This window comes from Cajanus cajan, chromosome 9, assembly GCF_000230855.2.
Source record: "Cajanus cajan strain Asha chromosome 9, NIPB_CcT2T_4, whole genome shotgun sequence".
In the NCBI taxonomy this organism is placed as follows: domain Eukaryota; kingdom Viridiplantae; phylum Streptophyta; class Magnoliopsida; order Fabales; family Fabaceae; genus Cajanus; species Cajanus cajan.
In genome coordinates this window covers 14,489,746-14,511,592 of record NC_138525.1, presented here as the reverse complement: position 1 = coordinate 14,511,592, position 21,847 = coordinate 14,489,746, and the positions used below count along the sequence as shown (strand labels likewise).

Genomic DNA, 21,847 nt, shown 5'->3' with positions numbered 1-21,847 from the left:
CATGTTGGGTCAGGTTATCACAACACTCTCATTATAATGATTTACTACTAGGGTCTCACTGAGATAGTTAAGTCACACAAGATACACCTCATACATAATGGGTGAGACTAGAGCTTCCCAAACCAAACTATCTCCATGGACTAATCTCCAAGTTTTTACACAAAAGGGTCTTCCGTGTATTTTGCATCTTACATATCATAAAATCACAAATATGCATGATGCATAACATTCAAGACTCAATGCATTTACCATGCATAATCACTTATCACTTATAATTCATAGCACATAACGTTTTACTTCACAATTCATCACATATCGCTTTATCATTTATCATAATCACTTGTGTACATAGATTCTCTTGCACATACACACATAAGAACTAAGTTCGGACATAGGGTCGCACCCGACGAGACACACCCTATGCCTAAAGCGTACGAGGCCACTAGCCTTTAGAAGGAATCACACTAGGCATGATCCTCCTTGTGTTTGGTGAGATACATCTAAAGGACCTCTAAAGCCCTCACATTCGGTGTGATTGCACTCACAGATGATGTCAATAATGTCGCAAGTAGTTTGGGCTTCCATGCCCGACAAGGTCAAGCCCAAGCCTGACGTGGTCGAGACCGCAAGCATTTTGTATTACCCATGTTTGGCAAGCCCAAGTTGCTGCTACCCGACATGATATCAATAGATAGGTTTTGTACATAATTTGCGATTTTTCAAATATAAGACTCCTATGATTTCTACGATTTTAATCCATTAAAGGGGTTCCTATAGTCTAATTAATCCACATTTTAGTCATATAATTTACAATTATTATAAATTCACTCCTAATCTAGGTTTTAGATACATCCTTAGGGTTCCCCCAAGAACCCAAAGGCATTCAATGATTCATGATCACATACAAATTTTATAATTCACACATCAATACTCATTTATAACATATCCAAAACATCTAATTAGACAATAAATTGCACTAGGTTCAGGTTTAACCCTCACCCACATACACATGCACATAACCTAAGGATAAAGGTCAATCCTTCTACCCAATAACTATCCTACACCCTGGAGTGATGTTCTCACTCCCCCTTACCTTGATCGATGCTAACTCTAAGATTCTAATATTTGAGTTTCTCCCTAGATGCCTCTGGTTCATCCCCCTTTTTAGATCACAAATTTTGGACATATCGTATGTGAGATAAACCTAACACTACTAATGTATTTAAACAAAATCCAAACTCCCACCCGCATGCATAGCCCATTAGTAAAAAGCCCAATTAATTATCCTTGCATATTTGAATTTAAAAAGATAATTACTAGATATCATCTTATCAAATCACTCAAAATATTTTATTCCTCAATTAATTAATTAGAAAATCTTTTATTAATTTGTTTGGAAAAAAAATGGAAGGTTACACCTTTGGTAGGGAAGTTTAGTTTCTTGGGAATCTTAGATTGAGAATATTAGTTTTTCATGTTTGGTATTTATTTTATAAAAGAACATTCTTAGGAAATATTGTTTCTTAGGTATCACTTTTACCTTAGTTTTCACAAAGGCTGATGATATATATACCTTCTATCTTTTATAAATACACCTCTAATCTCTTTTTTTAAAAATAAAATTCCTACAATATCATTCTAACTAAATTTTTATTTTAAGTTTTATTTTTAAAATTATTTTTTATTCACCCACTTCTTTCATCATTCTTCTTTTTCTTTCTTTTTCTTCTTCTCATTCTCCTTTTTCATCACTCAATTCATTCTTTGATGATTTTATTCTTTTTTGTTTTTCATTCTTGATTTTTCTTCTTTTACAATCAACATAATTATATTTTATCTTTCTATCTTTTAAATTTTATTGTTCACTTTCTACTCTACTCTTTCTTGAATTCCAATTTTTTACTCAATCTTCATTATTCTTTATATTCAATACAAGGTACAAATTAATATATTAAATTACATTCTATATTTATAATTTTTTTAACTTATTTAACATTATTTATGCACAACAGAAATATATAATTGGTTAAATTTTTGGCATTACTTACTTCGATCGTAGGTGGACGACAGAGATTAAAAAAATAAGAAAAAGAAAAAAAGGTGTAAGAATAATATGGGCCAGTTCTTGCTATCGCAACCTACGTCGTTGTAGCCCAAAAGCGACAACTTTTTGCGGCAACTCGAAAAATTCTTGCAAACGGCACTTTCGAAAGGAACGGTAGAAGCAAGTAGTATTGTAGGCATGGATTGAGATCGAGGAAGACAAAAACTTCAGATCGGATCGAACAAGTTGAGAAAGAAGTGAAGATGGGAAAGGAAAGTAGCAGCAGCAACAGCAGCAACCCGGTTCAGGTGTTCCAGTGGCTGAACCGGATGGTCTCAGAACCTTATTATCTCTTCCATTTCTTAACTTTCTTCTCCTATTTAATCGTTCGCAGCTCCGCAACCCAAGTCCTAGCGCCTCATGTCACCCACCATCTCCTTCGTCGCGTAACACACACACACTCTCTCTCTCTCTCTCACTCGCTCGTGTCACTTTGCAGATTGCTTACTTTACTCGTTCCTTCTTTTGCAGGAAATACAAACGCTGCTGGTTTTCGCGGTGTTGGCTCTCGTCAAGGTGCCTGCTAATGAAATCAGATAGAATTTGTGCTAGATTCCAATGTTCGCATCTGAATTGAGTTAAATTGAATTCGATTTTCCGCGTTTGCATAAAAATTTAGGGCAAAACTTAGGTATAATTGTGCGGTTGGTGCTGTTATCCAATCACTTCTGGAGTTTTGCATTAAATGCATTTGCATAATACCAAGTTAAAACTCCAATTTTGATTGGGGAACAACTCCTGTAACTATGTTTTGTCCAAAAATTACAAGATGATCGTGTGAATAGTAATTGCTGTCACTTTGTTGTAGACTTATTAATGAATAGTAATTGCTGTCACTTTGTTGTAGACTTATTAATATGTGTTGCGTAAACCACTGTAATATTTCTCTGGATTTTTTTTATATAAATAAATATAATGTAAATTGCGGGTTATGTAATTGAACTATTGGGAGTTATAAGGTGGGAAAGTGGTTTGAGGGAGGGACACTGGGCTTAAGTGATAAGGAGGAGTGGGTTTCGAATCCTTCTTTTAACATAACAATTAACTACTAACATTTGCTATAAATAAATAAATCAACTATTGGTCTTGTGCATGCCATAAAAAGGCTAATGGGAATTCCATGTGACTAGTGTGTTTTAATCTCCAATTATGCCATGAGTTACCTGAGAAAACCGGGTGTAATTGGGAAAGTTGGTTTAAATTAATGCAACTACAGTAAGGAAAAGTATTTATAGGAGAAGAAGATAGAAAGGAAAAGTGAAATAAACTTTTCAAAGCTAAAATTAGCATAGACATGAGTTAAAAATAAGTTTTTGGAAAAGTTAATATAAGAGAGCTTCTGTAAATTAACTTGTGTAAACTAATTTTTGATTATGTAAAAGCTTATTTAATTTTTTCTTCTCCTATAAGAGCTTCTAGAGAAGTTTATCCAAATAGAACCTTAAAAGTTTGCTTAATGAAAGGGGGTTTTGTGCATTTAATGAGAATGGAGTAAAGTTAAAGTGTTTTAGCTGCCATTTAGCCAAAGAGAATCTTTCTACATTCATGAATCAAAATATTCTAGTTTTGTCTTATGTGCTAGTGAGATTCTCTGTTATAATATCTTGTGTTGATTTGAGTGGATATATCCATCATCAACTGTTGTGTCACATACTTCTGTTTTCAACCTTGGACATATGTGTGCATTCACTGCATTGTATTCAATTCTATCATTTTTCTGTTTTAGGGAGTAAAAGAAGAGACATGGGAAGCCTTTATAGCTGATGCACTTTTCCTTGCCAAGGTGATCGTCATTGATGTGTTTGCAAAACTCTTACAGCTTCCTTCTTTCATTCCTACATCATTTCCCCCTTCCCCCTTTTTTCATTATTAGTAAGATACGGTTTTGACGTTTTTATTTATAATTTGAACTTGAATTTGTCATATACCATAATATTATATCTTTAGTCTAATTAGATGTGTATTGAACTGTTAATCATGCATTATCATGATTTTCCTGTTCTTCATTTATTATTAGCAATTGCACAGTTTTGGTTGTGAACAAAAGTAATGCACATGTTTCATGTGTTAAATCGATTTCTAGCTTCAAACTACATGTGGTTTCATCTCTTTCTATGTCTATGTGGAAGTTCTCAAACCTTCTATCTTATTTTAATATTTCCAGATTTGTCTTTTTCTCCTAGCCTTTACAATGGATCGACGCTTAGCCATTTGGTATATTCTTGTATTTTTAGGTGGGTAGTTTCATCTTATTTTTGATTGTTAAGCACTGTTTCATTTTATTCACACCGCATTTAGTTTTCCTGTAATAGAATATCAACTACTAAGTATGCACCATGAACCATGAGACTTTTACTTTGGTTAATTAACATCTTATATATTTTTTCATCATTTTTTAACGGTGTAAAATCGATTGTTCTTGCTTTTTCCATTCTGATGGTAATAAGTCCAAGGTGTGCGTTGGATATCTGCTGCAAGTTAATTACATACTGTGATTCTATAACTCCATTTAATATATGCTTAGTTATGATTATTTTCTGTGTTGCAGTGATACATATGTTAACTCAACAACCTCCATTCGAAGGACTAGGTACTGTTAGTTGGGTTTGGCTGATTTTCCTTTACGATTTTGAAGGACTAGGTACTGTTAGTTCATTATTTTATAATTTGATATCATATAATTAAATTCTGTTTCTCTTTGATTAATTCTTACAGGTACATCTAGCAAGCTAACACCATTGCAGTTGGAAAGCCTTCTGACAGAGGGGACCACTACAAGATTGTGGCTGGTGCGTATCTTTAGTTGAATCAAATTGCTATCTGAATCTTTTGAAATCTGTTGTTAGTTTAGTGAATGCACAATGATGATGACCCCTGGAAACAGTGTGGTTCAATAGCTATATTTACATAATGTATTAATTATTTTTTTATTTATCAATTTTGTGTTTTTTTAAGGCATTTTTTGGGGGAATTCATGGGTGTAAAATGTGGTAGGTGAGAGGAATTTACTTGTTTTTTTCCCTTTATGTAATTTAATGGTCAATTAGTAATGCATATTGGTGTGAGTGTTCAATATAATGCATGAAACTACCACACTACCCTTTTTTAAAGAGTGCAAAGTAATAATAGGAAGACTAAGGAGGTGGTGTCGTTGTTTATGTTTTAGTTCTCTCGCTTTTTCCCTTAGTCTTATCCATTCTGCTGGCAGGTGGAATTTCGTGCTTCATATTCTCCAGCTTGCATTCGCTCAAGTCAGCAGTTTCCTGAGCTCTCAATTACGTATGCTTCTCTTTTGCCTTTTTCTTGAACTATTCCTCCTCCCTTGAGTAAAAAGGGAAAATTACTGAAAATTTATGGTTGTTGTACTTTCTTACGTGATATGAGTAGCTTTTGTGCTTTTAATCTACTTGGTTTATAAGCTGTCCAAATCTCCAGAGTTTTTTCAGTTTGAGTGAACTTTTTTTTTTCTTTCTTGTGTTCTATTTTTTTTTTTTATGTTTTTAAAATGCTAAAATGAAGAAAACAAATTTGGCTTTGTTTTTTTGGTTTTAATACATCAATTAGTTTTCTGAACTTTTTGGAAATTCTTAATTAAGTTCCGAAACTTAAAAATATTGTAATTGAGCCCTTGATTTTTTATATTTTTTGTAATTAAGTTCTTGTAGATAATATGTGGTGGTTTCCTCTTTGGGAAGTTATGTTGGACGTTCTTCCGGAGGACTTCAGGCTTTGCTTCAAGTTGATGCCATAGCCACAACTTTCCTACGTGTTTAATGCTACCTTTTCTTTTGTTTTCATTTGTAACCAAAAAAATAAATAAAAATAACATCATAAAATTAACAATTTGTGATTTTTTTTTAAGGACCTAATTATAAAATCTCAAAAAGTTCAGAGACTTGGTGATCCCTTTATTATTATTATTATTATTATTATTATTATTACAATATCAAGTTGCCACCACATTTTTCCTGAAAATTGGTGGAAATGAATATTTGCTTTTAAAATTTGGCCCCGGTGTTAGAACTGTTTCCCAAGGTTTTCATTCAAACCTAACCAAATGCATTTTCAAATTTGTTTTCTGTTTAAATTGAAAATGAGAAAAGGAAATAAGCAAACTAAACACTAAAATATTTGACTTTTTAGAGATTCTACCATCAAATCAAATGCAAAGCAATCCCATTTTTTTCCCATTGTTTGCTTGGGGAAAAACCAAAAGTACATGAACTAGAGTTAATATCCCAAATTATCTATGTAAAGGTATATGACTAAAATACTTCTTATAATGACTTAGGCAAGTTTATTCATTGAGTTGGACTTTGGAACTGCGTTAGACCCAGCCTGTTCTGAATTCTAATATTGTATTAAAACCTATCAAATACCAGGAAATTATATCAGAGAAACTTCTTTATTGTATAGACAGCAACTATAGGAGGTCAACTAATTTGATGAAGAACTTATATCCTGCATCAGCAATTTTCATGGAAAATTGTTGTGATAAGCAGCTTTTGACAATTTCCGTACATTCATGTCTCTGGCAGATACTCAAGCAAAAAATTAGCATTTGGAATAGTTGATGTTGGTCTCTTTCCCAATGCTGCTGAAAAATTCGGAATATCTCTAAGTGGTACTGATATTAATTGATAATCATTTGAATTAGCATTTGCATTTCCTTTTTTCATTAAAAGTACTTAATTTCTTTCTGTTTTAGTTTTCTTGTTTCTCTAGTTGTTATTGTATAGCGAATAGGGAATTTATATGATTCCTTGTGTTGTGGTCAGGAAGCATGGGCCAGCTTCCAACATTTATCTTATTTGAGAATGCAGCTGAAGTTGCCCGCTTTCCAGAGTTGGATTTTGAAGCTACATATTTTCACCCTACGATTACAAAGGTATCTGTCATAAGTAGGATATGCTATTTTGAATATTGATTATAACAAGGCCAACTGATCAATCCTTATTTGGATAAACTTTTCCTATAGATAAGAAAATAAGGTACAATGAGTTGGGTTTTTCTCCCAAGTTAACTTGTGCATCTTAGTTTTTTGAAAAGTTAGATAAGAGAACTTTTATAAAACATAAGTGCACAATTTGATTTTAATTTATGGGTGTTCAATTTATTTTACTTTATTTTTTCTATCTAATAAATACTTACAAGTTACAAAAAAGGTTTATGTATAAGCCTTTTTGAATATAGTGTTGAAAGGCTTTTAAGAGCTTCTCTATTGAAAATTAAGAGTATTTTTCAATAGAGAAGCTCTTAAAAATTCTTCAAAGCTTGTATCCAAATATAATCTTATACAGCTAAAGTATGCTTTGATTTTAAAACATTGTCCATGGGCTGTGTCATGATTCAAGTTGAGCATTGATCAATTAGTTGTTTCTGACCTAGAGTTTAACCGTTCATATGAACTGTGAGCTGCAGGGACTTCTTTCTCGACATTTTGAGCTTGATCGGTACCTTCTCGAATATATTAATGGTAAATAGGTAATTGCCTCGTAGTTATAAACATCTAATACTCCTTTTTCTGGATTGAGGTTTGTTTAGGATGTAATGGAGCAAGATGTACGAAATTTAATCTCTCTTCACTAATATATGCTATAATTACAGGTGGTGTGACATCTAGCATCAATTCAAAGAAAATCAATTTTTTTCGGGTAAAGAATTCTAATTTTAGTTGAACAAAATGATTTTATCATAAATTTCTTTTAAATTATCTAAATATAACGTCTAACGTTTCGTTGTGGTCTAAAAAACTAATTTAGGATAAGAAATTCCTTTCAGTAAGAAGCGGATTTACCTTGTTGGATACGTGAGAAATTACAATTTTTTAATCAAACATAGTTAAAATATAGTTTTTTTTTTGGGGGGAAATGACATAACATTCAAGTTTTTTCCCTATGCATATAAAATCAAAGAGGCACAAATGTGACTTGAAACTCTTTTTATTTTAAAAAAATATTTATTTTAAAAATATTATATACATAAAATAGATTGAGGGAAATTGTCCTAATTGTAAATTTGATGGAAAAAAAAACTTATGAAATAACGTTTTTTTTTTTTTTTGAAAATGATTGAGATTCTAATTAATGTTGGTCACGGCCCACGATTAAAACATTCAATTTTTTTTAATAAATAGCTATTTAAGTTCGAATATCATAGCAAAAAGTTAATTTTTTTTGTACGAAATTCAATTTATTATCACAAATATCATAGTGATGAAAAAGATTAAGAGATTCAATCTATTACGACACAATTTTAATATCATGATTTGAGGCTAGTATGTATTTTTTAGATTTGTGATTTTAATTTCTTGATTTAATATCACAATTCTATTATCTCCAATTTAAACATGTTGCAATTTTAATATTTAATTATTTATGATTTAATATAATTTTAATTTTCTAAAATAAATAAATATATTTAGAAATGATAAATAATAATTTCACATATAAAATATAATCTAACATGCACGTTCCTTTTTTAATAGTAATTATTTAAAATAATTTGAACGTGAGAATAATTTTATTATTATCAAATTATACAAAACATAATTATAGACATTAATTAAAATATATAATTTTAAAGTTTGTACTAAATAAACTTGTTTATTAGAAAATAAAAAAACAATTTAACATAAATAAATAAAAATTATTTATAAATAAGAATGTGTTTATTATCATATTTTAATTGAGTATTTAAGAGTAGTATTTTATAACTCAATATGCAAAACTTCTCCAAAATTCCAAAGAATAGGATTACTTGTGTAAACAGAAATTAATAAATAAATGCGTTTTTTAGTATGTTGTTAAAAGTTTTATTATTGACTATAGCTATAAAAGAAAAAATTTGAATGGGAGAGGAAAATTATTTCCATAAATTTTATACCTTTAAGATATTGTTTTTGGTTTAAAGGTATTTATTTGAAACCACTCAATTCCCCGAAAATGCTTGAAAGACGAGAATCTAAATGTGATACCCTGTTGTATTTGATGTTCAACACCCCATCGTGTGAGAACAAAGACACAAATCTATAGGAGCCTATAAACTAAAAAATCCTTAAATAAGTGTCTAAAATTGTAACATATTAATCTTAAATTCAAAGATAGTTTTTAGTAAATTGAAGCCAAACAAGCTCTATCTTTTGGAGCATTCTCTTGATCCCTTAGAAATGTTCGAAGAGGATAACTCTACAAAGAAATTTGAGTCATTTGACACCTGGTTTTACTTGGTGTTCAACATTACCATCATACAAGAGAACAAAAACACAAATCTTATTGTAATTGTTATTGGAGTAAATATTCCAATTTTTCTCAAAAAATTATATATCCCATTTAGTCCCTAAATTTTAAAAATAATATATTAGTCTCTAAAATTAAGAAATTGTTAAACATAAATATGAAATTACAAACTAATAATCACATTAATTCAATGACAAAAATGATAGTAAATAGTTAAATTTAAAAACTTATTTGACATTCTTAATATTTATTTGATAATTTATTAATATCATATATGAATACGACAATGTCTTCCAAATTCAAATATTAAAGTGAGTGTTTGGTTATTATTTGGTAAATAGGGGAGAACTCCACTTATTTCAATAGTAAGTTTAAGTATATTTATTCGATTCAATAACTTATGTTTTATATTCGATTTTAATGATCTAATTGTTAAATTAAAAGTTTGAATAGATCAAGTCTACAAATATTTAAAAAAAAATTAAAAATCATTTGATATTTCATTTCAATAATTAAAATTATCAGATATTCATAAAAATAATTTATATGTTATTTAAACCTATAAAACAAATTATTATGACTTTTAAACTTTTAAAAAATTTGTAAATTTAATTCATAAATTAAGAACATTTAATTTAAAGATTAGATCATAGAAATATAATACTCCCTCCGTTTTTTATTCGTAGTCGTTTAAGGTTTTGTACGGGACTTAAGGAAATGATTGATATTTTAGTTTTCAAAAATATTTATGACTTACTTTCCTATTCTACCCTCTATTTTTTTTTATAGTATTTCGTTGGAAACATATTGTCCTTTTAAATGTAACATTAACTTCACATAGGTGATTGGAGAAAAAATAGGTAGATATTAAAAATAAATAGATACATTGTTCAATAAACATATATTAATTATCAAGAGTAAAAATGAGAAAAAAAATTAATAAAAAAAATGACTATGAATAAAAAATGGAAGGAGTATAATGTATAAATTATTAAGTAAAGTAAAATTATCTTTTACCCATGAGTCATATGCTACATAATTCCGGTGACTAAACCTTGAATTTCGTCCTCCATTTTGTGGGCCATAAGCTGGAGGCCCACATGGTATTTGGTGACGAGATCTTGAAGAAGCAAGCCTTCAACGGGGTCAACGGCGAAGGACCATTCCAACATGCATCCATCAGAGTCATCATCGCTGAGGACCTTCGTGGTTGACTCGTATGACCTAAACGCAATGTTGCCGTCAATCATCTCGTACTTGAGGCTGAAGTCAACATCATCAACGGCTACCAGCCTTTCCTTTGACCAGCTCATGCTCCCCGAGGCATTGGATGGAATGGAGGAGCCGGCGCAGTATCGTATGCAGCCAGGCTCACCGTTAGATCCGTGAATGCTGTAACACGTGGCGAGGGTAGGGAAGCGGTTGTGGAGATTGAAAAAGTCCTTCACAAGGGGCCATGCTTGTTCTTTAGTGGCGTTTCTCATCTTCTCTGATACCTTCCCCTCCCATCTTTCGTGCAACTCATGCTCCATTTTGGTGCAAACCAACAAACTCCGGAAGGAATGAACCATATAAACCAGATTTTTTTAAATAAAAATTAACAATTAATAATACACAATGTAATTTTATTTTCATTTTATTCATATTTCAAAAAATTAATCCAAAATAATTAATTTCGGATAATTTATAATAATTCACCCACCTTGATAATTTTTTTTTTTAAAATATATGTCAATTGAAAATGTATAAAAACAATAAAAATAAAATAAAATTGTATATTCAGAATTATTTATTAAAATAATATTTTCTTTCTTCTTTATTAACTTTTCATTTGTTATTTTATCAAAATTGTCTTATAACATTTGCTATTTTATTTATTTTTCATTAACTTTTCATTTATGTCATCATATGTTTTCTTGATCTTATGTATTTTTTTTTTTACAATTAAAAGATATAACTCTCTTTTACAAAGTCTACACATATTAAGGATAAATCCATACCTTCAATTTTAATTCCATGTTTAAAGTAAAAATTGAACTCAGAAATTTAATTAAAAAACACAAATATTGAACTATTTATGCTAACAACTTTTATTCTGTTATGTATTTTCAATCTTTCAAATTTAACTATTTATATTTTTTTATAGATTTTAAAGTTTTCAAATAAATAGCAGTAAAAGATACAGTAATTCTTAATAAAGTAATTATTTTTATCTTGTTATATATGAATCTTAAATAGAGGGGAAAACCAATTAATGTAATAATATACATTTCGTACAATTTCTTTACGTAATTATAAACATGTCCTAGTAAATATTAATAAAAAGATAAGAATAATATGTTTCGTACACTACACCGGCAACTAATTATATTTTTTAGACTAAAATAGTTTTTTAGTCCTTTATAATAATTGTTTGTTTCAATTTAGTCCCACTTTTATTTTTTGTCTCAATTTGGTCCCTAATAAATTAATTGGTTGCAATGTCGGACTTCCGTCTAAACTATTTAAACGGAGTTAACTATTGGTCACGTGGATTTCACGTAGATGCATATGCCATGTGGATGCCAAATTTTGTTGAAAATACCTGGAACCAGAATGGTTTGTTCTGAAACAAGAACGGGCCGCTTTGGATGCACTCTTGGTGTGTTAATTTTGCATCCGGAACGACCCGTTCCAGGTGCAAAATTAACACACTAAGAGTGCAACCAGAATGGGCCGTTCTGGTTTCAAAACGGGTCGTTCTGGTTCCAGACTGCTAAACACAAACGGTCAATGATTATAGTTCACGGTTGTGAATCATGGAAGGAAAAAGACCCTGGGTACAAAACATTTCAAACATTGAATTTGGTAATATTGTTAATGAAAATTGATAACTTCAATTGCTAAACAGTTGGGTTATACAATGTATCATTAAGGACAATGCAGTGTATCACTAAAGACAATAGTAACAGATTTTATTTCATTGTTAGTCAAATTGTATTGAACCACTTACTACCAAATTGATACTATACAGTAAAGGATGAACTGACATGGTATTTTTCCTTGAAGTCATTAATGATGTACTCCAACAACAACAACCTCTTCTTGAAGAGGTAAAAACTGAAGTAAAGGAAGAGGATACACAAGACTAACATTTCACTACACAACCATATGCAGGGACAGATCTAAGTTAATCACAAGTGCCCCCACTAAAATTTTTTTAATTCTTTTTTTTTATATATATATAAAATATTAATAATTTTATAAAATATATATTATTAGTTTTATTTTAATTATGTTGTTATATCTAATATAATAAATACATTAATATTTTTTATATATTTTATTTTATTGTTTAATTATTTTTTATTTTGTGGTAAAATTATCTTCATTTTTAATGAAGAAAAAATTTACTTACTTCAAGAGTAAGTCTTGATAGATTTATTCTACTTAATAATTAATGTTCTATATCAAATTTTTAAAAATTTAATTGTTAAATTAAAAAGCTTTTCATGTATAGATCAAATTTATAAAAAATTTTAAAAAATTAAAAATCATATTATACTTTGTTAAATTAATTCAAATTAATATATAAAATATTTTTGTTTTAAATGAGTGTAAAAATTTAGAGGACACTAAAAGAAAACAAATTAATAATTTTATTATGTTTATCCTATTAATTTTTATCATTTTATTCCTCTAATTTTAAATAAGTTGCAAAAAATTATAAAGTGACACTTAAATATTTCTTCAAACAAAAAGAGAAAAAGGAAAAGTTATCACTTTATTTATAAGACAATTATATTTTATAAAAATAAGTAATTTTAAAATTTTTACCATAAAAAAATATTTTTCAAAATTATTATTTTTTAATAAAATTAATATAGAATATTCTATTGTCCTCATTTAACAAGTTGACATTCTGGAACGGGCTGTTCTGGATACAGAACGGCCCGTTCTGAAACCAGAACGACCCTTTCTGGTTTCAGAACGGACCGTTCTGCTGTACTGGTGGTGTGTTAATTTTGCATCTGGAACGACCCATTTCAAATGCAAAATTAACACACCAAGAGTGCACCCAGAACAGCCCATTCTGGTTTCAGAACGGGCCATTCTGGTTTCAGAACGGGCCATTCTGGTTCCAGGTGTTTTCAAGAAATTTGGCATCTACCTATGCATCTACGTGACATCCACATGACCAACAGTTAACTCCATTTAAATAATTTGGACGGAAGTCCGACATTGAAATCAATTAATTTATTAGGGGACCAAATTGAGACAAAAAATAAAAGTGGGACTAAATTGAAACAAACAATTATTATAAGGGACCAAAATAGGTTTTTAGCCTATCTTTTATATCTTTTAATTTTACACTGACAGTGTGTAGATGATTAACTCATTTTTAATAGTGTAATTTCACTTTTCCAATGCCACCAGAACCTTACAATTTGTCTTGCTGATGACATTTGTTTTTTCATTTATTAGAAGCCCTAGGTTATCTTTATATAGATAACAATTTCCATGTGAATCGGTGAAAGTGTCTGCTTGTTTCTGCAGGTTACAGTCATGGTGCACAAAAATGGCAAAAGGGGGAAGCCAATCATTCTGGTGACTGGGACGCCAGGTACAGGGAAGACAACTGTGTGCACTGCTCTAGCAGAAGCTACCCAGCTCCACCACATCAATGTTGGAGAATTAGTCAAAGAAAATAACTTGCGTGATAGCTGGGATGATGAGCTTGATTGTTATGTTATTAATGAAGACTTGGTAAGCTACCAGTTTATATATTTAAGATCGTTCTTGTATGTTTTTAGTTGGTATTTGATTCTTCTATAGTGAAATGTTAAGGTGAGAAAGTAAGAAACTAAGAATATATATACTGTTTATTTAAAGTGTGTTAATTTTATTAGGTAATTTAATTCTAAATTTCAAATGAATGGTAGATACACCTTTACTTCCTTATTTCACGAACCTCATTTTAGAATAGCCAAAATCCTTTTGTGGTGCAACATATGGATTTTGATGAAGGTTTTTAAGTTTGTTTGAAGTATGCACTGGTAGTAGATGAGAGGATTATAAACTTTAACTAAACCACGATGATCCTTGTCAAAAGTTGAGGTGGTAGATATATTGAGCATAGAATTGGAGACTATATCATAGTTCCTTTCTTTTGCGGTAAAAGTGCATGCTACTTAATATTGAGCATAAAATTGGAGACTACTTGATGGTTCCTTTCATTGGTAGAAAAGGTGCGTGCTACTTAATCTTACAATTTTCCTGGATCAATTTCTAGTAACACTTTGGTGACAGTAACTTACTGAAGTAGGAGTGTTTAAGGTTCTACACTTTACTGACCCTGTCCCCTGGGCAAGATATCCTTACATGTATTTTTACTCGTGTAATGTTTAATCCTTTTGCATGTCTTTACCCCATCCCCTCCTTTGTTCTTCTTGATAACAACTCTTGAAATTATTATCACATCTTCATACAAATGTTGAATTTCCAGTGGTACAACTGTGATAAAAGACATTGAAACTAATTTTTCTCAATTTTCCTTATGAGCTTAGTTGTCTGTTTATACCATTGGTTATGAGCGTGTAGTTGTAATTTTCTTGGGGCTCTTCGTTCAGCACACTTCCACAAGAAAATGGAAGCACTGTTTTAATTTATTATTAAAAACCTACTTGTTCAATTATGTGTCCAAATATTTTAGTTTGATATCAAACTGATACCTGCATTTGGTTTATGTTGGATTATATGAAACAATTTTGATATTATCCCCCTTGGTTGACACATTTCTTGTCATCTTGTGTACGTTGCCTGATATATAGGTTTTACGAGTATAATTTGCGTGGTTTCTATAGGTCTGTGATGAACTTGAGAATGTTATGGAAGAGGGGGGAAACATTGTGACTACCATGCTGTGATTTCTTTCCTGAGCGATGGTTTGCTTGTGACCGTTTGAGTAGGAGGTATGGAAGCACTTGTTTCTGTTATTGAACGTTGATTTTGCTACTCTATTTTTGGTTTCATATTAACTTACTTCCCCCAAATATGTGGCAGAGGGTACAAAGATTCAAAGCTTTCGAACAATATTGAATGTGAAAATTTTCAAGTTCTGCTTGAGGAGGCTAAAGAAAGTTACTTGGAGAACAAAGTAATTGCAATGAAGAGTGATAATATTGATGACATTAGTAGAAACATTGCAACTCTGACAGATTGGGTCAGAAATTGGCCTTTACCCTCATAATCTTGACAAAAAAATAAGGTACTTTGTATATACCATATTGAAAGAGTATGAAAAAAGTGTCTAAAGATCAACTACTACCTGAAGCAGGTCTGCAGTGTGGTTGAATTACCTGTTACAAATTTTGGTTTGGGCCATGTGGCTCGTATTTTGGGATATTTATGTTATGGTTTTAAATATGTCAATTAAAAGGGTATTTAACTTTTATTCTTTTTGCAATTTTGCTTTCAAAAATAATTATTCTTTTACCGAGATTTGTGAAACTAGGTTTCAAATAGTTATTGACTGAGGCTTGATTAAACGAGATGAAATATAAATCCAAGTGATGTAAAATGCTATTCCTATGGTAAAAGAGAGGGGTTTGTTTTAATTACCAAAAGTTGATGATTTATTACATAAAGAGAGGCAACAAGTAAATAATATTCATCCCATGTAGTATACTAGAAAAAGAAAACTATGTAGTAAGTCATGTCTAGTTTTATAGAAGATTTTGTTTTGTTGAATTGAACCTTGCAAGAATGCACAAAGTATTTGTTTGAGAGTTGTAAGTTTGAATTTGCACTTAAATAAAGATGATTGAAAACTTATTGAACCTAACTCAACCTGTGAAAAGCAAAGTTATGTAATGAGGTGAATATTACCTAAGTTCTTTTATAAACTTTATCTATATCATATTTGCATTTAAGAAGAGATTATACAACAAAGAATCCTATCACAAAATAACTATATAATATATCTAAATTAAATTAAATAATATATACAATATTGATATGTCAATGAAAGTAAATTACAAGGATTTTTAGAAAGTGTTTTAAAATTGATAATTAATTCAAAATAAAATAGGTTAAGAATTTTATTAGATAGGATTAGTTTATTTTAAATATATATATATATATATATATATATATATATATATATGTATATTTTGTAATTTTTCTTTAATTTTCTAAGATGATGTCAGTTATATATGAAGATAAATTTACTTACTTCAAAGATAATTCTTGGTAAAATTATTATATTCAATAAATCAGTGTATAGATTGAATTTTAATGATCAAATTACTAAATAAATTTTTTTAAAGAATAAATAAAGTTTAATTTTTTTATTTATAAATTTTGAAAATTATTTTATAACTCATTAACATATATTTATAAAAATATATCATATATTAATTTGAATATATATAATAAAGTATCATAATTTTTAAATTTTGCAAAATTTATATACATGATTTATTCATTAAAACTAAATAATATTGTTCAGTGATTAAAGATATATTTAATATATTATTCTTTTATGTAAGCTTAATTTTTTTATTTATTATTTTGAGTTGATTAAAGATATATTTAATATCTGTTCCAACTTGATAATTTGATGTTTGTAATAAAAAAATATTGATTTAATTATATTATTTTTTATACCAATTTAATTATATTGTTAATAATTTAATATATAAATATATATATATTTTTTATTATATCATATAGATAAATAAGTTGTTTATTAGGTCTAATAGATCTTTTTATAAATTTACATCTAACCTTTTTTTAAAAATAAATAGGTTTTTTTTAAAAGCTTGAGCATGACCTTTTATTTATTTATTAACATTGGTCAGCATAAATTGGTCAGCATAAATAGTAGTACTTGTGTCCTTTAATCAAAATGTTTAAGCTTCAAATCCTAATCTTGAATATGAAATAAATTATATTAGAAAAAAAAATCATCATGGATGCATGCACGTGTACGTTATCATCAAAAAATTCAAATCTTAATCTTGAATATGAAATAGATTATGTTATAAAAAAAATAATCATCTTATATGTGTTCACAGTCCTTAATAAAAATTAATCGATAATTTTAACATATTAATATTTTGTACTAACACCATAGTTAAAAAAATAAAATAAAAAAACTCTCTAATCATAACATAAAAAATTAATAATGCAAAAAGTTGATGAAAGCACCAATTTAACTAATAAATATAGTGAAAATTTCTAAGTCGAGTGGATTAAACTGAAATCAAAAATAAAATTTAGGGATTAAAATTTAGTTTAGTCTATATTAAAAATATTTATGTTTTATTTTTTATATAATAATTTATATTCAAATGTATCTTTTTAAGTTTTTACTTATAATTTAATCTAATCATATAAAAATTGGAAGGACCAATGTTGCGTTTATCGTTTATCGGAGAAAGAAAGAAGCACGCAAATGAAAATAGGTTTTATTGTGTGAGAGAGAGGGAAGCTGTGATCGAAGTTTGGGGGTTTTCATTCACGAGCGACCGTTGCCGTTCAAGTATTTTGGAGCTTTAAACTCAAATGAGTTTCTCCCAAAATTCCATTTTTGTCGGTAAAGTCTCCGTCTTTCGCTTCCTCTCACAGTGCACTTGTTTCTGTGACCAGGTTGAGAGTTCTGAGTTGTTTTACTTTCTACACTTCACATTCCAAAACTAAGCTTAATAGACACTTTGGAGTGTATAGGTTTCTTGAGGTTACAAAGTTCACACCATGTCTAACAATACCAACTCCAAACCTCAACCCTCTTTCTTGAATGCTCCTAATCCCAACAACCAACTTTTCTTGCAAAACAATGGTGTGGGCATGCCACCCCAGCACCAAGGGCAAAACTTGATGCCCCCTTTTATGAGGCCACCCATGAATGCAGCACCTTTCATGAATGCTGCAAATCACAACCATTTTCCCTTGCAAAACAATCAACTGCATATGCCTCATATGGGTTTGCCTGGTCATCAACAGGGTCAACCCCATGTGGGAGTTTTGGGTCCCCAAACTAGTGCTTGCAATGTCAATTACAACAATCCTATGTTTCCTATGCAGAATGCAGCCCAGCTCAATTTTTCTCAACTTCAGGGGCAAATTTTAGCACAAAATATGCTGAATATGCTTCAGCAGCCTAATATGAATATGAATATGAGTATGCCAAATGGGCAGTTTTGTGCCCCTTATCCTATGCAAAATATGAATCAACAGTTACCAATGCAAAGGCCAAACCCTTCTCAAGGGGTTCCTTATGGCATGCATCATCCTGGTTCTGGCCCCATGTTTGGGTTTCCAAACCAAGTGCCTCAGGCTGTGGTCCCTCAGAATTCAATGTTTTCTGCAAATCCCCAGTTAGGTCTTGTGCCTGGAAATCAGGCCCGGCCACACATTGACCCGAATGAGAAAAAACTGGCGCCATCAAATGTGAACTCAAATGCTTTTGAATCATCATCAACTTTTTTGCCTCAGCAGTTACAAGGGAATACTTCTGGATCATTTAATCCAAATATGGTTCCTACAAATAACTCTCAACCTCATGCATTTATGATGTCATACTCACAGGTATTGAGAACTGAAGTGTTTCTGTCTTTTCAACGTGTATTAGAATTTAGAAGAGTTATTATTCTACTACATGTATAGAAATACTATTGTACTAGAAGTTGTGGCTATTATATTTATTGCAAATCGTTATAATTGCTGCAGGAAAATCCTAATAGCAACATTAAAACTAATGTTCCTAATTCAAACTGGAAAGGATCACCAGGCAAAAACTTCAGAAATAAACCAACAAATCGAGCGGGTTCTCAAAGAGGGTATGCTATTTTCTTCTCTGTTTTGTTACTCTTGGTTCATCGAGTTAAACAATTGATCACTTATGTCACGGTTACAATTGTTGTCATGTTCCCTTAGATTTCAGAAGTCTAAATTTCATGATGTCAACAAAGGAAACAGGAGAATTGAATTTCCTAAACAACATAATGGCAAAGGTTTGAACTTTGCCACCTTGTTACCAATATGAAAACCTTTTTTCTGTGGTTAGGCTAATGCTTGTGGTGGAAGCAGGGCCTAACAGTTGGAGGGCAGGACAGGATGGTTTAAAATCAAAGGAACTTAAGCAGCAACCAGAAAGGTAGCTGCTTCTGCTTCACCTTCCAATCCTTTCTTATCTGGCTCCAGTCTATTACTTATTAGCAGTACTTGCATACAACTGCTTTGAATTGTCTTTGGTTCATAATGATAATGTGTAACAAGATGCTAATATTGGCTGCTTCCTAGAATGTTACTGTCTTGTAATGTTCGAATAAAAATGATGTGTATTAGAAAGGTAAAACAATATTTAGAGAAATTCTTTGCTAGTCTTTGAGAAGTTTTGGCATATCATCCCTGTTTGTGTGCCCAAATGTGCAGGTTTTTTAGTCTATCATTAGTCACTGCATTTTTTATGATGTGGAAAATAGGGAATAAATCAACTTTATTTTCTTTTTATTTATTTTTTCTTATAAGTACTTATCGAGAAGTTTATTCAAAACATATATGATTCTATATAATTAAAACACCCTGTATTATTGAGTGAATAAGGTTTAGATCTTTCACGATTTTGATTCTGAAACTTAAGATTTTTTGTTTAAATAAAATGTCTTCCAGAATCCAGATAACTATCTACTCATCTAGATGAAAACTTCGATATCTTTTTGGTGTTATTTTTCGAAATTATGTTTGCTTTGTCAGAATTTTTCGTTTTGTCTGCTATCCAATTACTTATCTTAAACTTTTTAATTCCTCAACCTATTTTTTTTATACTAACAATATCTTAACTCTAACGCTGATGTTGTGTATGATTGCTATTATTTCATTTCTTGACAGAACCTTCTATGTGACTTACACTGAACAAGAAATCCAACAGTGGCGTGAAGCCCGGAAAAAGAATCACCCTTTCAGTAACAAGATTCAGGTTTTAAACAAACTTATCTACCTACTGCTTCTGTTTATCAGATGTTATTGTGTAATGCTCATTCCTGAATTACTGCCTGCAGAAGAACAGTGAATGCCCCAAAGACTCCAAGGTCATTAATAGAGAGGTCTTACAAAGAGAGGTATACTTATTAGAGGGACGTTATTACTTATTAGTGTATAATTTATTGTTCTATGGAAAGCTAAGCAGATTGCATTTTTTTAGCATGAAATATAAGCTCTGACAAATAAATCAAATTATATTGTTCAATAGAGAGCTAAGCAAATAGTGTTTTTTTAGGAGTGATACACGTACAACAATTTATGCATCATTTTTTGTGTCTATCATTCTCCACCATATCACTTATTACATTTCAAACTTTTCTCTCTCTTTCGAAGTTGTTAAATTTGTTGGATAATTTGTTGAACAAGTATCATTTCCCTTTTCATAGCATGAAATATAAGTGCTGACAAATCAATCTTTCTTGGACTCAACAAATAGTATTTCACTGATAAATATATTTTTGTCTTTGCAGCTCAAGGAAATTTTAGCAAAGCAAGCTGAATTGGGAGTTGAAGTTGCTGAAATACCATCATACTACCTGAAGAAATCTGAAAATCAAGGTCTTCAGAGGGAAGGGAGAAACAAATTTAACGACAAAAGAAAATTTCAAAACAAGTCCAACAAGAAACCAGACCGGAAAGGTCAGTTCACCAAGAAACAGAAGTTTGCTGACAAAGATTCTTCAGAAAGCCCTTCTTTAAAGAAGAGAAAACCAACTTTATTGCAGAAACTCTTGAGTGCAGATATAAAGAGGGATAAGTGCCACCTGTTTCAGGTTTTCAGGTTCATGGTAGTGAATTCTTTCTTTAAACATTTTCCTGATAAGCCACTCAGATATCCATCCGTCTTGGTTAAAGAAATTGGGTCTGAACTTGATGGTGAAGAAAAATACTTGCACACTAGAAAAGATGTTTTTAAACAAGAGAATGAGGAAACAGTTCAAAAAATTGTAAACCTCAATGACGATAATGGCCATGATAGTGAAGATGAAGACAGTGATGATGATGAGAATGACTCTATTGTTGATAGTAATCAGCAAAAACCACCTTCCTTGGTCAAAGGAATTGAAAAATCTGATGAAGAGGAGGGAGAAATTAAAGAATGAAATTCCAAGGTTGCTCTCTATAATTTTGAGTTAAGTTTTTTAACACTGATTGTAACATTTTCTGTTGAGTTATTTCTGTTTCTATGGTTGTTTTACCATTACACATAATATTACAGTAAATATGTTTTTGCAGCAAAGCTTTTGAATACTATCAGTTGCACTATATTTTGACACAGGTCATGGATTGGGCCTGCCAAGTTCAGAACTCTCCAATGTTTTGAGCAAAGGATCATTAAGATTAGAGACAGTTTCATTAGATAGTGATAGGTGTTTGATGCTATGACATATAACAATGTTCTAGTCTTCTGGATTATGATTTTTTTGTACGTAAAAACTAAATATATCTTTTACTACAAGGAATTCTGTTTGACATGGAT

The 21,847-nt window shown here is 30.4% G+C and overlaps 3 protein-coding genes and 1 pseudogene across 8 annotated transcripts; 3 read left to right on the top strand and 1 right to left on the bottom strand.

The window, feature by feature from the left end:
* The first annotated feature begins 2,102 nt into the window (after positions 1-2,102).
* On the top strand, positions 2,103-7,748 carry LOC109814311 (uncharacterized). Of its 2 annotated transcripts, XM_083063215.1 has the most exons (11): positions 2,103-2,490; positions 2,576-2,620; positions 3,831-3,887; positions 4,269-4,338; positions 4,653-4,694; positions 4,820-4,893; positions 5,313-5,383; positions 6,643-6,728; positions 6,883-6,991; positions 7,526-7,588; positions 7,712-7,748. In XM_083063215.1, the coding sequence occupies exons 1-11, from the start codon at positions 2,308-2,310 to the stop codon at positions 7,725-7,727; spliced, it is 816 nt and encodes a 271-aa protein (XP_082919341.1). In that variant the 5' UTR covers positions 2,103-2,307; the 3' UTR covers positions 7,728-7,748. The 2 variants fall into 2 exon arrangements, with proteins under 2 accessions (XP_082919341.1, XP_082919340.1); XM_083063214.1 differs by having other exon boundaries at positions 2,117-2,490; positions 6,883-6,992; positions 7,526-7,720.
* A 2,461-nt stretch (positions 7,749-10,209) lies between these two features.
* Positions 10,210-10,971, bottom strand: LOC109814296 (lachrymatory-factor synthase). Its single transcript, XM_020378683.3, has one exon. The coding sequence runs from the start codon at positions 10,911-10,913 to the stop codon at positions 10,374-10,376; it is 540 nt and encodes a 179-aa protein (XP_020234272.1). The 5' UTR covers positions 10,914-10,971; the 3' UTR covers positions 10,210-10,373.
* A 2,916-nt stretch (positions 10,972-13,887) lies between these two features.
* On the top strand, positions 13,888-15,787 carry LOC109814297 (adenylate kinase isoenzyme 6 homolog; annotated as a pseudogene). Its single transcript, XR_014429495.1, has 3 exons — positions 13,888-14,088; positions 15,186-15,293; positions 15,385-15,787. The product of XR_014429495.1 is annotated as an adenylate kinase isoenzyme 6 homolog (transcript).
* Positions 15,788-17,731: 1,944 nt separating this feature from the next.
* Positions 17,732-21,842, top strand: NUFIP (GATA zinc finger protein). Of its 4 annotated transcripts, XM_020378704.3 has the most exons (8): positions 17,732-18,912; positions 19,054-19,163; positions 19,261-19,337; positions 19,414-19,480; positions 20,215-20,302; positions 20,385-20,444; positions 20,838-21,479; positions 21,647-21,842. In XM_020378704.3, exons 1-7 carry the CDS (start codon positions 18,079-18,081, stop codon positions 21,468-21,470), a joined length of 1,869 nt encoding a protein of 622 aa, XP_020234293.1. In that variant the 5' UTR covers positions 17,732-18,078; the 3' UTR covers positions 21,471-21,479; positions 21,647-21,842. The 4 variants fall into 4 exon arrangements, with proteins under 4 accessions (XP_020234293.1, XP_020234292.1, XP_020234294.1 ...); XM_020378703.3 differs by having other exon boundaries at positions 20,838-21,842; XM_020378705.3 differs by lacking the exon at positions 19,261-19,337 and having other exon boundaries at positions 19,391-19,480; positions 20,838-21,842.
* Positions 21,843-21,847: the final 5 nt, after the last annotated feature.

What these genes read in the sequence shown, in the direction of transcription:
- LOC109814296 (XM_020378683.3), bottom strand. Translation starts at nt 10,913, where the DNA reads ATGGTTCATTCCTTCCGGAGTTTGTTGGTTTGCACCAAAATGGAGCAT.
- NUFIP (XM_020378704.3), top strand. Translation starts at nt 18,079, where the DNA reads ATGTCTAACAATACCAACTCCAAACCTCAACCCTCTTTCTTGAATGCT. An exon ending in TAAACAACATAATGGCAAAG is followed by an intron (nt 19,338 to 19,413) that starts GTTTGAACTTTG and finishes TGGTGGAAGCAG; the next exon opens with GGCCTAACAGTTGGAGGGCA. An exon ending in CTTAAGCAGCAACCAGAAAG is followed by an intron (nt 19,481 to 20,214) that starts GTAGCTGCTTCT and finishes ATTTCTTGACAG; the next exon opens with AACCTTCTATGTGACTTACA.
- LOC109814311 (XM_083063215.1), top strand. Translation starts at nt 2,308, where the DNA reads ATGGGAAAGGAAAGTAGCAGCAGCAACAGCAGCAACCCGGTTCAGGTG. An exon ending in GTATATTCTTGTATTTTTAG is followed by an intron (nt 4,339 to 4,652) that starts GTGGGTAGTTTC and finishes TCTGTGTTGCAG; the next exon opens with TGATACATATGTTAACTCAA. An exon ending in ACCTCCATTCGAAGGACTAG is followed by an intron (nt 4,695 to 4,819) that starts GTACTGTTAGTT and finishes TAATTCTTACAG; the next exon opens with GTACATCTAGCAAGCTAACA.